General features: G+C 38.3%; 1 protein-coding gene across 1 annotated transcript in view; it reads right to left on the reverse strand.

The window, feature by feature from the left end:
* DNTT (DNA nucleotidylexotransferase) overlaps positions 1-13,589 on the reverse strand; it is an 86,378-nt gene that overhangs the window by 18,355 nt on the left and 54,434 nt on the right. Inside the window, exons 8-10 of the mRNA XM_054163677.1 lie at positions 9,807-9,909; positions 2,246-2,509; positions 666-749 (exon numbers count right to left, since the gene is read on the reverse strand). Coding sequence (XP_054019652.1) covers positions 666-749; positions 2,246-2,509; positions 9,807-9,909 — 451 coding nt within the window. The remainder of the gene's footprint in view (positions 1-665; positions 750-2,245; positions 2,510-9,806; positions 9,910-13,589) is intronic.

Raw genomic sequence — 13,589 nt, forward strand, 5'->3', positions numbered from 1 at the left:
AGTATTGATTTTTGCTTATTATTAAAATGCCCTAAGACAATTAAGCCAGGTAAATGCAGAGGTCAGTACAATTGCACCCAAGAGCATTTAGACCAGAAATACTACCTATTACTACCAAGACTGGCAACTCGGACTAAGCAGAACTCCACACCGATTTTGGAATGTTGGGTTTTAAAAGCAGGATGATCCCTGATCTCCACTTCATACCACAACCTACAAAAACTTCCTCAGACCTTCTAGCTGAGCCTGTACCACTCAATATCACTTCTTCCTGAATAATACCAACACAATCCCTGTTGAAATTGTGCCTGGGACACAGAAATGTCCTTTCATTCTAAAATGGGACAGTAAAATACTCTTCCCAAATACTTGCAGACAAGTTGTTCTTGGTTTTGTCGAGGTTGCACAGTTCCAAACGTCACTGTCTTGGTTTATTGTTAAATTTCAGAATTTACCTCATCAATGCCAAAAAAGATTTCTGATCTTACTTTTTAGATGTAATCAGGCTCTGCCAGTGAAAATAAATCTTACAAAGCTGGGGAATTTTTACCACATAATATAGAATCAAGCTAAAATATTCTGTATACTCGAATATCAAAAACAAACTGAAAATGTAGGATCAGAAATAAAACCAAGACAGATTTATTTCTGAGAATAAACAGTACCTTTTTCCTGTCATATAAGGCATGGTTATCCAATATCATCTTCCTTTCGTGAGTAGCATACCTCCTCAAATCACGTCCAAATTGCTGTAAAAGATAACAAATATCAGCAATTCTGAAAAACTCAATTTGTTACCCTTTGTATAAGAGTTCCAACATCAAACCAGATAATAAACTAACATGTAAAAATTACCTCCATTAAGACTATCATCTGAAAGGAAAACATTTTGATGGACAATGGTCATGTACAATGGCCATTGTACAAGAAAGTAAGCCCATGACAGACTTCCACAGTTTGTAGCTGAATAACCTCAACAGGGAGTAGGAGCTACTAAGGCAGAGAAAGATAGAATCGTTGCCTACTCAACATCCCAAAGTCAATTTTTAGTGTAGACACCCACCTACAGAGTTGAGAGAAAGACCCTCAAGTAGCCAAACACTTCCAGAATAAGGACCCCAATGTCTGTAGGATCTAATCACAGAATCACAGACTCACCAAGGTCGGAAGAGACCTCAAAGATCAAGTCCAACCTGTCACCACAGACCTCATGAGTAAACCATAGCACCAAGTGCCACATCCAATCCCCTCTTGAACACCTCCAATCCAAGGTTCAAAAGGAAAAGTGACTGAATTAACTCATCACCTCTGCAGGAGAACATAGCAATTTTCCTAGTCTAAAACATCTTGATTCCAATTAACCAGAGTAGAACACAGTGGCACTACACCTGTACTGCTTCTAGAACATCAAAAAGATCATTCAGAGCAGGCTCAGGGGATCTCTGTTATATCATGTAATCACTCCCTAAGAAAATTAACATCAGTAGGCAAGCATGTAGAACAGATTTTTAACAAATCATTCTGTTTGGAGAGAGATTAATCATTTGAGTTTTGAGTTGAGTTTGCATTTACATTTTTGTGGGTTTTTTTGTTGGGTTTTTTGGTTCAATTTTGAAAATATGGTACTATTTTATGTTATACCCACTGGCTACAGTGTCTACTGTGAAATAGTCATCATTTCAAATTTTTCTTATTAAAATGCATTTTACTGTGGTTCAAATCTAATTTTTTTTTTTTACTATAAAATGCCCAATTAAAATATAACTAAACCAAAATATGTTCTCTATCCAGTGTTTTATCTAAAAGTAAAGATGTCAAATTATTTTTGTTTTCCTATAAAACAACTACCAAACTAGAACAGCCTTTCCTCAAATGTTTAATTTCCTGTGAAATTCTGTGACGCTTTCCAAACCATGTCTCTACTCCATAGCCAATTAACTTGCTTGTCAGCACTAGCATAAGGTAAAAAGACAATGCAACCAACTGAAAAATCTAGGATTTCAGTCCACGAACCTAAACACCAAGCTCCAAGAAAAATAGATGTTCAGTTCTCTAAAGATACATCCACAAACATCAGTGACAAGTTCATCAGCTCCAACCTATGATCATAGGTTGATGACAGCAGGAAGAGTGTTGTGTGGAGAGAAGGAACATTTTTTTAAGAGTCCATGAGCTCTTTGTGATCTTGCAATAGCACAGATAGGTTACCAATGCTAAGAAAATACAGGCTGTTGTGGTTACTTACCCTGGAGCCTGTCCAGCCTAGCAGAGCATACGCATATTGTTCAAACGGGGTCACAACCAGATCCACACGGATTGCCTTCCAGTCTTTGACTTCTGCCATATCATTTTTTTCTGACATGTTGTAGCTGCTGCTCTCTGCTCTCGGCTGATACAATTTTAAAATTGCAAAACACTTCTGGAAACGATCCATGGCATCAACATCTCTGGTTGGTAGCTGTTCCTTTACAAACGTTGATTCAATGATATCACAGTATAGGAGTAAGCCCTAAAGAGAAGACAGTGCTCACACTGAATTTCTGAATTGTTTTTATTGTAATTCCAGGATTTCTAGATAGCTGTCTTAAAAAATCATGTAAATGCAGTTTCAGTACAGAACTATGCCAGGACAAATCTGGGCTAAGCAGAGACATAAACCAGCTGCAGCTTTTTGAAAAACATTAGCAGATCCTTTGAGGGAAATCTGCAGTGGTAGTGATTTGCAATTCTTCCCCTCCAGCCTTTCCTCCTAAGCTTTTTGTAGTTATGACAACAGAAATTTCTGGGTAGGGGGATTGATGCTTTCCCACTTGGCAGACATCTAGAAAAACAGATTAGTCCAGGCAGTCTTGACAGGTTCCAAACAGAGCATTTGGACTGTTGCTGTTGTATAAGATCTCCTTGTAGCAAGGTCTGGAGTCTCCAGAAAGATGAAGGAAGTGCATCAAAAAACTGTTGATCCTCAAGAGCCAGACTTCATTAAAACATACACAAGATTTTCATTTTATAATAAAGAACATTCAGAGTGAGAAAAATGGAAGTAATAGAGCATTGTAAATTAATTCCCTCTACTCCATCACTGTTGGGAGGAAAGAGGTTGTGCTTTCTTCCCGCATTGCTCTGTAGCCAGCAACTTTTCAAAGGCTGCTGGAGCCTCAGTGAACTCTGCACTATCCGTTCTAGGCCCCTGGGAAAAGCGCCTGTCATACCTTCCTGTCTCTGTGCCTGTTCTTTGTATTTCTAGGCAGCTTCCAAGGCAACTGTCACAGTTGATGTCAGTGTTTGTGTCCTCTTTGTTCAAATGAAGCTGAAATCTCCCCAGTTTTGGTGCAAGAAATCAAGAATTAAAGCCCATCTTTAGAGAGTCTACAGAAAAAAAAAAGAGTTCCTAGGCTGTGTCTTCTATGTGAATACATTATGAATATTTTAAATATATTTAAAACATTTAAAATATATTTAAAATATACATTTTAAATATTTGCAGATGGCCACAACTTACAAGCAAGGCTAGAAAGATATTTGAGGACTATCTCTGTCTGGATGATTCTGTTGGGTTTTCTTCACAGTTTGTTGGCTGTGCAGTTTCTAAAATTAATAGTAAGAGTGTGAGACTATGTAGACCACTTAAACTTAATATATACTACAACTTTAAAGAAAGGAAAAAAAAGAGAAAAAGGAATTAGACAATAGTTACACAAGTGCTGAGTTCAACAAGCAGTTGAAACCTGATTCAAAGCCAGGATATCACCTTTAAATAGGAGCCAAAGCCTAATTCATATCTGTTGGGATAATGCTTCTTGTTTGGGTTACTACTGGCCCAGGTGAGAGTTTCCAGCCCCAATGGGACAGCAATCTTGGCATCATCTGGGGCCCTTGACTCAGAAATTACTGTCAGTGAACAAGACTTTAGTGATTTCTGCTAGGTTACCAGGAGCATTTGTCCAAAGAGAATGTTATTCCCTTACCAACACTATCCCATATGTCTTTTTTTTGCAGACTAGTTTCAGGAGCTGCTCCTGGGGAAGCCTCCAGAGACTGCAGCTGGCCTCAGAATTCCTGCCCAGGGAATATACTTGGTTAGGATGGGGACAAGAAATTGCTTGTACAGGAGGCTTCACTCATAGCTGCTGGAAATGAGGAGAACAGCACTTCATTTCCTGGAGACTGTTGCTTTCTGCCTAGAGAACATTAGACCTATGATGTATTTTCAGCAGAGGAGGGATCCATAGGTGTTACCTTCCCTGTGAATGGCAGTCCCTGTTTGTAGAATGAATGGAGGTTGATAAACTCTATAGACTTCATTCTAGTTGAAATAGGAATTCCAGAGGTTTCCATAATTTGATTAGGCATTGGGCTTCACTATCACCCACTACAAGTAAAGATGAAATGGCACTTCTGTTTATTTTGGAAAAGTACTACCTGAAGGGGTAGTTGGCTGTGGAGATAGTGGCATGTTTTTGGCTACTGCTAGATGCAGAACAGCAGCCTTCTCATTCCTCTGCATCAGGGAATCTGCCACTCTTTACAAATTTCAGCTTGATCTAAACGCCATAAAGTGCTGTAGAGCTGGTTTACACAACTGAGGTTTAAAATGCAGACATTTTCATTTCTCAAATTTACAACACCATCAAACCCAAATGTATTTTTTTTAGGGCAGTTATGCTAATACTCAGAACAATTTTCCATTTTTAGAATGATTATGTACTTTTATTTACATGGAATGAGTGCTGGTAAATCAATAGCATTGATGCTGGATTAACTCCATGATCAAACTGAGCAAAAAGTGTGAATTTTCAGAAAAATATGAAATCAATACCTGAGAAAAAAGAATCCATTAAAACACAGCAATTAACATTATTTCTAATTTTAATTAAAGTAAATCCCATGCTATTTTTAATGTTACAAGCTGTCATTATTCATTATTGTTGGTAGTTGGATTAATTTTTTTTAAAGCTAAGTAGTACTGTGTCCAGTTCTGGGCCCCTCAGTTTAGGAAAGATGTTGAGTTGCTGGAACGTGTCTAGAGAAAGGCAACAAAGCTGGTGAGGGGTTTGGAGCACAAGCCCTGTGAGGAGAGGCTGAGGGAGCTGGGGTTGCTTAGCCTGGAGAAGAGAAGGCTCAGGGGAGACCTTATTGCTGTCTACAGCTACCTGAAGGGAGGCTGTAGACAGGTGGAGGTTGGACTTTTCTCCCAGGCAACCAGAACAAGAGGACAGCCTCAAGTTGCACCAGAGGAGGTTTAGGCTGGATGCTATGAAGAAATTCTTCATAGAGAGAGTGATTGGCCATTGGAATGTGCTGCCTGGGGAGGTGGATGGGTTGGACATGATGATCTTGAAGGTCTCTTCCAACCTGGTCTATTCTATTCTATTGTATTCTATTCTATTCTATCTGAAAAAAAGAATCCAGTATATTCCTCTGAAACATACATATTTTGTTGCTCTTAATTTCCTTCTGAGATGGCTTAATGAAGTGAAATTTGGGCTGGGGTTTTTTGTTGTTGTTGTTGTTTGTTTGTGTGTGTGTGTGTTTTTTTTCCAGTGAAATACCTATAGCTAATCTAAAACAGGATGTCAGCATGTTAGTTCAGATGAGTGTAATAGCTCAAGGAGCTGATGACTGGGAACAGTCAGATCTGTTAGAGTGAGGAATTGTTAGGAAATGGCGTCAAAGGTTTGATGAGTGACAAAAAGTTGCAGCTGGTGCATAAACATGCAGCTGCCTTGGTCCATTTTTCATCTTCAAGTTCCCTGCATACCAGAATGGTCTGATTTAGCAACAAGACTGGTGGAGGGACTGGCAGGAAAGTCTTCGGAGAGGCTGAGGGAGCTAGGGTTATTTAGTCTGGACTCAGGGGGAACCTTATCACACTCTACTACTACCTGAAGGGAAGTTGTTGTAAGGTGGAAGTTGCCTTTTCTCCCAGGCAACTTGTGACAAGAGGGCATGGCTTGAAGCTGTGCCAGGGGAGGTTTAGACTGGATGTTAGGAAGCACTTCCTCATGGAAAGGATAATTAGACACTGGAATGGACTGTGCAGGGAGGTGGTGGAGAGGCTGTCCCTGAAGGTGTTTAAGGAAAGATTGGATGTGGCACTTAGTGACATGGTCTCATCAGTGTGGTGGTTTTAGGCTGTACTTGATGATCTCAGAGGTCTATTCCAGCCTCAATAATTCTGAGATTCTGGGCATGTTCTGAACAGACTGGTTTTGACAGAAGTGGACATACCAGCACCAGAGTCCGTGAATGAAGATGTTGCCTGCTGTCTATGCCATGTGCATTTGTGAGGGGGGAGAGAGGGGGGAGAGAGGGGGGAGAGAGGGGGGAGAGAGGGGGGAGAGAGGGGGGAGAGAGGGGGGAGAGAGGGATGTACGTGTACACCCACTACAGATACAATACACACTGAAAAGATCAGATGTCAGAAAAAATCCCTGTATCTGCACGTAACATGTATCAGGAAATGGAACACTTCTGCCTACTTTAGGCAGTAACCTCACACATAGGATAATCATATTGAGCCCTATCCTCTGTCTAAAGTGATTTAAGCCAAGTTCTCTCAGGTCCACCATGCAGTAGTCTATTTTAGGTGAGAATGTCCTCAGCTCCTGCTGAATTTTAACCGGAACACAACAAAAAATTCATAATGCATTGAATCAAAAGGTATGACAATATATGTTCACAAAAGAGCTTTGGAGCCTTATGGGGAAAGTGCTCATCTGAAAGAAATAAGCTTTTTATTCTGGCCTCTTAAACTGTTTCTGTATCTTGCCTTAGAAAGAGGTTTTGTTGCAGCTGAAATCCAGCTGTCACTCAGTGATGAATGTGCTGCTATTCTGTGAACCCTGTTTACAAAAAAAAATGCTTCCAGCAGTGAAAAAGTGAGATCAGTTGCTTGCTCCTCATCATCCAGCTTAATAGTATATCAAGCCTTCCTCTTCCTGATCTGCTCACCTCAACAAGGGTGAATAATAGAGTATAAACTAGACTACTAATATACGAAAATAAGTAAGAACAGGCAGGCACCTGTATTTCCCACTTTCCTGACAGCCAAAAGAAAAATGCAGCATTACAGTTACATGAATGCAAAGGGAGAAAAATAAAGAATGAAGGAATATCTGTAATAACAGTGTCTCTTCCTTTATTGGAAGTACCTACTTAACAACAGGAAGAGTGCTAAATATAGCTACTTAAGTTTTTAGCAAAAAATTATGTCCTTACATGGTATGTGAATGAGGCTGCATTGACACAGATGGCTCAGCCTGTAGGCCCACAAACTTCTAAGCTCTAACTCACAGAAGTAATTTCTTTCTTTCTTTCTTTATGAAGCTATTTGGAACCATTAAAACCATAATGTGTACTGCATTGCGGCTTTTCCATTTTGCCACTCTACTTTGAAGCTCAATGGAGACTTTGTGTTCTCTGCTCCTGGGCTCTCCTATCTCTGGCAATGATGCATCAGAGAGCATGATAGCGCTGATTTAACCACTTAGTTTTCCTCAGCTTTCAACTGAAAGATCTTGTTACATTAAACTTTTCAGCTAAGAAAAAGGCCCTTTAAAACTAATTAAATAAGGTTCAGGTCCACAGCTTAGAAGTTAATCATTGCAGACTCCTTTGCTAAGAGCTCTTGAAAAGAAGTCAACATTGCGACCTCAGTGATGTTCTTTGATGAATTTGGGCTTTGAAAGCAGTAGAACAAAAGGGAAAGCTGTGAAGCAGACAACAGGTGTACTGTCAAAAAGTATAAAAGTGCTTTAGGTTTGCAAGTTTTTTGTGTCCTCCCCTCCCCCTTAGAAATCAAGGGTGATGAAAAGGCAAGAGGAGTATAGTTGCTCTCTTTCTATTTTGCATTTTTATTTTACTGGTAGCTTATTTTTCAGCAGTGCCAGTAAAATCCTGTATATTATAACCTCCACAGTAGAGAGGCAGTATAGCCAGTAGTATAAGTCATAAAAATTATAGAGGACAAACAGAACACAGAATACATTTGTCCATAGGTTTAAACAACATTCAGCTTGTTTGGATTTGGTTTCTACAGCACTGTCTATCTCTTCTTCTGATATTTTCTTCATGCTGAGATTCCTAGAGGAACTTTTCAACAAACCTTTGGCCACTGCTGACCTCCCATACTCTCCCTGCACTCTCTGCTGCCATATTTTATCCTAAAAAAAAGCATGAGCAAGAACAATCCTTTTTGCCTATTTCTTTCCTTTCAATTCCATTTGATGAAAGCAGCTCAGAATGATCTGAAAAGCTTAATCAGTTGACCGACTTCTCAGACCACAGCCACCGTTCTCATTAATGTAAGTGGAGTGTGATGAAATGAGAGAAGCAATGAAAGGCTGCACACAGGGCAGGCTCTAACCTCAGCCTGTTGTCACTATTTCTTTCTGCTGTGTAATAGTAAACATGGTATATATGGAGGATCCACACATGGCTTCCTAGAGGTCCAAGTCTACTCAAGAAGGCAAAAGGACAGCTTCCAAGAATAAATGCAACTTCTCCCAAAATAAAGAGAATAGAATGACTGAGAAAGAAGTTTTACATAAATAATAAAAAGATAGATACAGAGTAGCTCCTCATCACTCATTAATTGAAATAGTTTCATGGGTTTTCATTAGAGTATGATAAATTGTACCTGCTAGCAATCTACTTCAATCATACAATTTCCACACAAAATTAGGATGGAAGTAACAGAAATCTAAAAAATTAATCATAATCTGTTAACATTACAAAAACCAAAGGTCAACTGAAGGAAGAGAAATTCAACTAAGGTTGCATTTTACCAAGACAAAAACAAGTTTGAAACCTTTCCTTTAAACTTAGTTGAAAAGTTTTAATCACCTTGAAAAAGATAAGCTTGTTAGCAAGTTATATGTTAATTAAAGCATATAATTCAAGGATCAGTTCAAAACCATTCTTTTCAGTCTATCTGTATTGAAAGCTAACTTATCAGTCAGGCATTTGTGATTCACCTCAGACAGAGTTTTGGACTCTTACTTGTTGGAAGCATACTCAGTTCCTTTGAACAGTAGAGGTAGTAGCTGTTGAAAAATAGCTGGGTAGAAAGGCAGAAGAAATAAAAGCTTATTATTCCAAACATACTCTATTTCTGACCCAGGAATATTTTGAGGTAGATGCACCTGTTATAATTCAAACTCTTACAACTTTAAAGCTGCTTGAAGCTAAGGAAGCTGAATGGAAAAACAACTCCAAAACCCTTCAAGGAATAATACCTTTGTGAAACGTGTGCATTCTTCTAAGATCAGACATCATGAAAGACTATATCTGTTTTAACAATATTACAGTGGAAGCTGGGAAAATGCTAATCTTTGGCATGGAAGGAATGAGAATTCTAGACCTTTGGTGCCTAAGATTTCAGACTTGCTTGCTTTACACTATGTCATCCAAATACACTGGAGCTGGAACTCCCTGAGGTAGTTCTCCTTGGGAGAATTTACAATTACCCTAAGAAGAAATTATTCAATTACAGTTATTTTTCAAATTATAATAACAGTTTTGCTGGGTCACTCAAAACTACCTGGCTTGATTTCTTCCCTCTGACTAGTTGCATATTCCTAGGGTAAAATATAACAGAAAGTGTGTGGACGTACTTCAGGTGTAACTTTCAACTTAAGCATTCAGAGCTGCAGGATGCACCTACATCATCACGATTAATAATCAAAGAGAGTGATATCCAATTTTGAAATATTGCAGTTATCTGTGAAAAGGAATCAACATTCTTTAAATATTATTTCAGTGTTGTTAGAATACGTCTGCTTAGCCAAGTGGTATTTTGTTCATACCTGCTTTTTCCATAAGTCAACAACTTTATGCAGAAGTTTTTCATCTTCATGTGGTCCTGGATTGGTGATCAAAAAATCTATGTCATGTCCAATCTTCTTACCTCTAGAAGGAACCACAAGAAAAGTAAAAAAGTTAAGTTCCTGTTGAATTTCACATCACTTTCAAAGAGAATATTTTTGCTTCATTATAGAAAGAGTTTTCATGATAAGTGATAGCAATGTTTCTGGAAACATAATCAAAATGGAACCTTCTATTTCTTTTACCAGTCTGTCACTGTTCTTTGTCAAATAATATCAGCATTTTCATGTATGTTCTCCATTGTTGAACTAGATACTGAAGATCCATTGAGCAATGTTAAGTCTTTTGCTTTCTTTCCCTTAAGTCCTAAGAAATGTTTCAATCATCTTTGGATAAAAAATTTACTCAGAATACCACAATACACATTATGAATCCAACGCAGTGACAGCAGATAAGCTTGCCAGTCTAACCACTGCAGGCTTAAATGTTCTTTAGCTTCTGATGTACATCTTAATGAACAAAACTGTGATTATGAATAATTTGTTTCTTTCAATAGCAGACAAAATCATTGAATATTATACTTTTCTTCGCTTTTAAAATATAACCATGCTTTTTGCAGAGATTGTGCATGATTTTTCTGGAGAACAGTTCAGCCTCAATGTGACTTAATTTTATTACACCTACTAAGAATTTCACTATTAAATCTGCACATGTACAGTTTAATTGTAAATATTCTTAATGAAAAACTATGTTATAACCCCTTATATTTCCTCATTTAGGTCTAAGCATTCAGCTTGTCTTTCATCTACTGACTAAATACGTTAAAACTAAATCCTATTAAGCTATTGAAGCATAGGCAAAAGGGAATGTTTCCCTTCAGAACTATAAAATGAGAACATGTGAAAATTGATCTTAGTCTGTAATTCATCTGAGGACTGAAGAACCAATATGAGATTTTCATTTTTCAGTCTAAATACTCTAACAGAGCCTGTATACACATTCATTTATTGGCTGCAATCAGGCCTGCCTAATGAAAAGGGAGCAAAGGAGAGATTTCTGCAGCTAGGTTCAGTATGCAGGAGAAGGAGCAAACAACCAAAGGCTGGCACAGTGGTACCTAAATGTAGCACATTTCCAAACATTTTTTATTTGTTCATGGGAAAGGTTTGCTCTTGCTGGTGTTTACATGGTTACATGATATCATCTCTCAGATGTGTTTCAGTTCAACAGCGTGCCCGGTGTCTAGAGGACTTCTGAAATGTTATAGAAGCACTGAAAATGGGAATTACACAAAACAAAATATTTGCATAAAACTGAATCTGATTTCTTAAACTTGGAAATTTGTAGGAATAGAATTGATTGGCAGACAACGTCAACTGCCACTTGTGACACAGGAAATCATCTGACCAATGGAACAACACTAGCAGCAAGATGTAAAGAAATGAAAACTTACACTTGACAAGCAGTCTAACTCACTATAATGCTACTATTGTGCCATGTTGCAGTTGGTTGAAATTACCACCCAAAATAAAATTGCCAGACCAGCTCAGTTGTAAAGTAAATGAACCTATATTTATGAGCACACTAAAATATAGAAATGTGAAATGCAACAAATATGTATGAAATATACAAGATTTACATGCATTTACAATTTATAAGCAATACAAGAACCCCCTGCACAAAAACAAGGGGTTACCAACAGCTTCCCCTTCTCCACTCCCTTCCTCCTGGTACAAGGCAAAAGACAGAGAAGAGCAGAGAGAAGCTTGTTAGTACTTAGCCACAATGAAGAAATGCAGCCATGGTCAGCAAGCTAGAAGCAACGAGCTAGTATCAGCTGGACCGAAGAAGCCAGCAAGAGAAAGAGCTAATTTATACAACTTACTTTATGTTAGGTATCAGCCCAATGGGATTATTTAGACCTCATCGTTTTTTTCCCTTTTACATCCAATGGTAATTTATTTACATTCTACCACTTTCTACTCAATCTGTGGAAAATTTTCCTAGGCGTAAGCCTAAAACTGCCACATGTCTGCAGCAAAGTCAAAACTGCTTAAACAGGTGGAAATGATTTCAAACAAAGCATCAGTCTTGGCTTAGAAACTGAACAACAATACAGACTCCAAAGTTCAAAACCATTTAGTACCCCATGTAACACTTGCTGAGTTATCTTGTAGGATAGCATTCATTATCTCTTAACTTACCGTATTAATCTGTAGTTCTTACATAGCAGTTGTTACTAACATATCTCAAAGTGTTTTTATTAAAAGTGAAGAAAATTACTATCCCTATCTTACAGATGCAGAATGTGCTGTAAGAAAATTTGTCTACAAAGGAAGAAATTGTAAACTGATGGAATTGGGAGTTGATTCTCAATTCTTCCTGTGGTAGTAAACACATACATATTTTAGATCACCCACAGTTAAAAAATCCTGCACAAATCCAGCCATACAATCTCAAGAAATCCAACATGTTTCACTGGCCATCTATTCATTCTATACAGGGTCATTCTGCCTCCGTACTCAGCACTGGTTAGGCCACACTTTGAGTACTGTGTCCAGATGTTGACTTGCTGGAATGTGTCCAGAGAAGGGCAACAAAGCTGGTGAGGGGTTTGGAGCATAAGCCCTATGAGGAGAGGCTGAGGGAGCTGGGGCTGCTTAGCCTGGAGAAGAAGAGACTCAGGGGTGACATTATTGCTCCCTACAACTACCTGAAGGGAGGTTGTAGACAGGTGGGGGTTGGTCTCTTCTCCCAGGCAACCACCACCAGAACAAGAGAACAGAGTCTCAAGCAGTGCCAGAGGGGGTTTAGGCTGGATGTTAGGAAGAAGTTCTTCATAGAAAGAGTGATTGGCCATTGGAATGGGTTGCCCAGGGAGGTGGTGGAGTCACCATTACTGGAGGTGTTTAGGAAGAGACTGGATAGGGTGCTTGGTGCCATGGTTTAGTTGATTAGATAGTGTTGGATGACATATTGGACTCAATGATCTCAAAGATCTCTTCCAACCTGGTTAATTCCATTCTATTCTATACTATTTCTCAAGACAGAGAACATTTATTGAAATGCTTTTTATTTGTGAACTTGGAGTGTTTAAGTCTCATATAAAAGCACACAATATAAGATCATTTTTACTGTAAGAGCTTCTCTTTGAAATAATTCACCTTGGATTAATTTGTGACTGAATTTGTCAGGCCGTTACTGAAACATTTAGTTTAATTTCCACTAGTGCTCTTTAACAAACAATGTATTTCAACCTAGAAAAAGTTATCACCTTTCCTAAAATAGAAAAGCAATCTAGTAAATTAAAAAACCCAAACTACTATATATATATATATTGCTCACAGCTTGTGAATCATGAAAAAAGATGAAGTGTACATAGGGTCAGATCACCCTTCCATTGCAAGTGAAAGAAAGGTGGCCATTGACTTCAGCAGAATAGGGTTTTTCATAGATATATATAGTTATACTTTTGTATGTCTATGCACAAACATACAGCCATGGGTATTCATAAAATTACATAAAGGGTACATTAGGATGGGATAGTGACAAGGTGCTTTTTCCCCAGTTTAGGTTCTACATAAACATATGAAGTCAGAACTATTAATTCTATATGCATATCACTAGCTCATGAAAGCTGAAGCTAACTATATACCTAAAGAGTAGATTAGATGCAGCATTTGACTATACAAGTTAAACACCATGGTACCTGGCATCTGGTCTTTAAACTGGATCTGAAAACCCAGAATTCACCAGCTGATCAA

This window comes from Dryobates pubescens, chromosome 8 (assembly GCF_014839835.1).
Source record: "Dryobates pubescens isolate bDryPub1 chromosome 8, bDryPub1.pri, whole genome shotgun sequence".
Classification (NCBI taxonomy): domain Eukaryota; kingdom Metazoa; phylum Chordata; class Aves; order Piciformes; family Picidae; genus Dryobates; species Dryobates pubescens.